This window comes from Galeopterus variegatus, unplaced genomic scaffold, assembly GCF_000696425.1.
Source record: "Galeopterus variegatus unplaced genomic scaffold, G_variegatus-3.0.2 Scaffold4548, whole genome shotgun sequence".
In the NCBI taxonomy this organism is placed as follows: domain Eukaryota; kingdom Metazoa; phylum Chordata; class Mammalia; order Dermoptera; family Cynocephalidae; genus Galeopterus; species Galeopterus variegatus.
Window position 1 is genome coordinate 106167 of NW_007730659.1, and position 1025 is coordinate 107191.

Sequence of the window (1025 nt, forward strand, 5' to 3'; positions counted from 1 at the left end):
CACTGGCTGAGCACAGTGCGGGCGACACCAAGCCAAGGGTTGCAATCCCCTTACCAGTCACAAAAGGAAAAAAAAAGAAAGAAAGAAATGTACTTCCTTATACTTAAAAATGGAGGGAGAGACAGACAGAAAGAAAGAGGCAGAGGGAGATGTGTGAGAGAGAGAGAGACAGAGAAAATACCACCTTCCCTGGTAGTGATAGATTGCTCACAACTACATAGAGGGAGACAGAAAGAGAGAGAGAGCTCTCTGTTATGTTCTAAGGGACAATAACACGTCTAACTTAGTATGTTTCCAGTTTATCATTAACCTCTGTACTTAAGTTTAACATTAATTTTTCTCTTTTCGAGGCCTGGTCAAAAAACCAGTTCACCAACAAACTTTTCCAAACTTATCAGCAATGGTTACAAGGATGACTGGTTACAGAAACAGCAAGCGGATTCAGACAGGAGAACAACCCCAAGGACGTCCAGGACGTCGGTGTCATCTCAGTCCACACGAGACCCTGAAGGGCCCCAACATGCAGAGGTGCCCCAAGACCTGGAGGCTCCTGAAGGCTCTGAGAAAGTTCAAGGTCAGGTGTTCCTAGTAGTCCCGTTCCCCTGAGGTTCTGGTTAATTGTGTTGGCAGCAGCTGACTTTCTTATATCATGATGTATCTCATAACGACAAGTGAGCGATCTGAATAATAAGGTAAAAACCCACAGAAGTATTAAGGTTGCAGATAAATGTGGGGATAATATATGTTCGGCTTTTTCCTCTTTTTTCAGATGAATAGCAAAAATGATGACTTCTGGGGCTTTACATTTTTTTATTTGTCAAAAATGTTGATACTCCATTTGCTATACCAAACAAATAATATACAAAATAATATCAACATTAGTCTTCTGGATCCAAAAAATTCTGACCCTACAATGCTGGAACTCCTGCATATCAGCTGGTCCTCTTAGAAATCCCTTCATAGAGGGCCGGCCCGTGGCTCACTGGCTGAGCGTGGTGCTGACAACACCAAGCCAAGGGTTGAGA

General features: G+C 43.0%; 1 protein-coding gene across 1 annotated transcript in view; it reads left to right on the plus strand.

Moving 5' to 3' along the window:
- The window catches only part of LOC103603322 (chromosome unknown open reading frame, human C7orf57), a 23585-nt gene that overhangs the window by 17247 nt on the left and 5313 nt on the right, over positions 1–1025 (plus strand). Inside the window, exon 7 of the mRNA XM_008587810.1 lies at positions 351–574. Within this exon, the coding sequence (XP_008586032.1) occupies positions 351–574 (224 nt within the window). The remainder of the gene's footprint in view (positions 1–350; positions 575–1025) is intronic.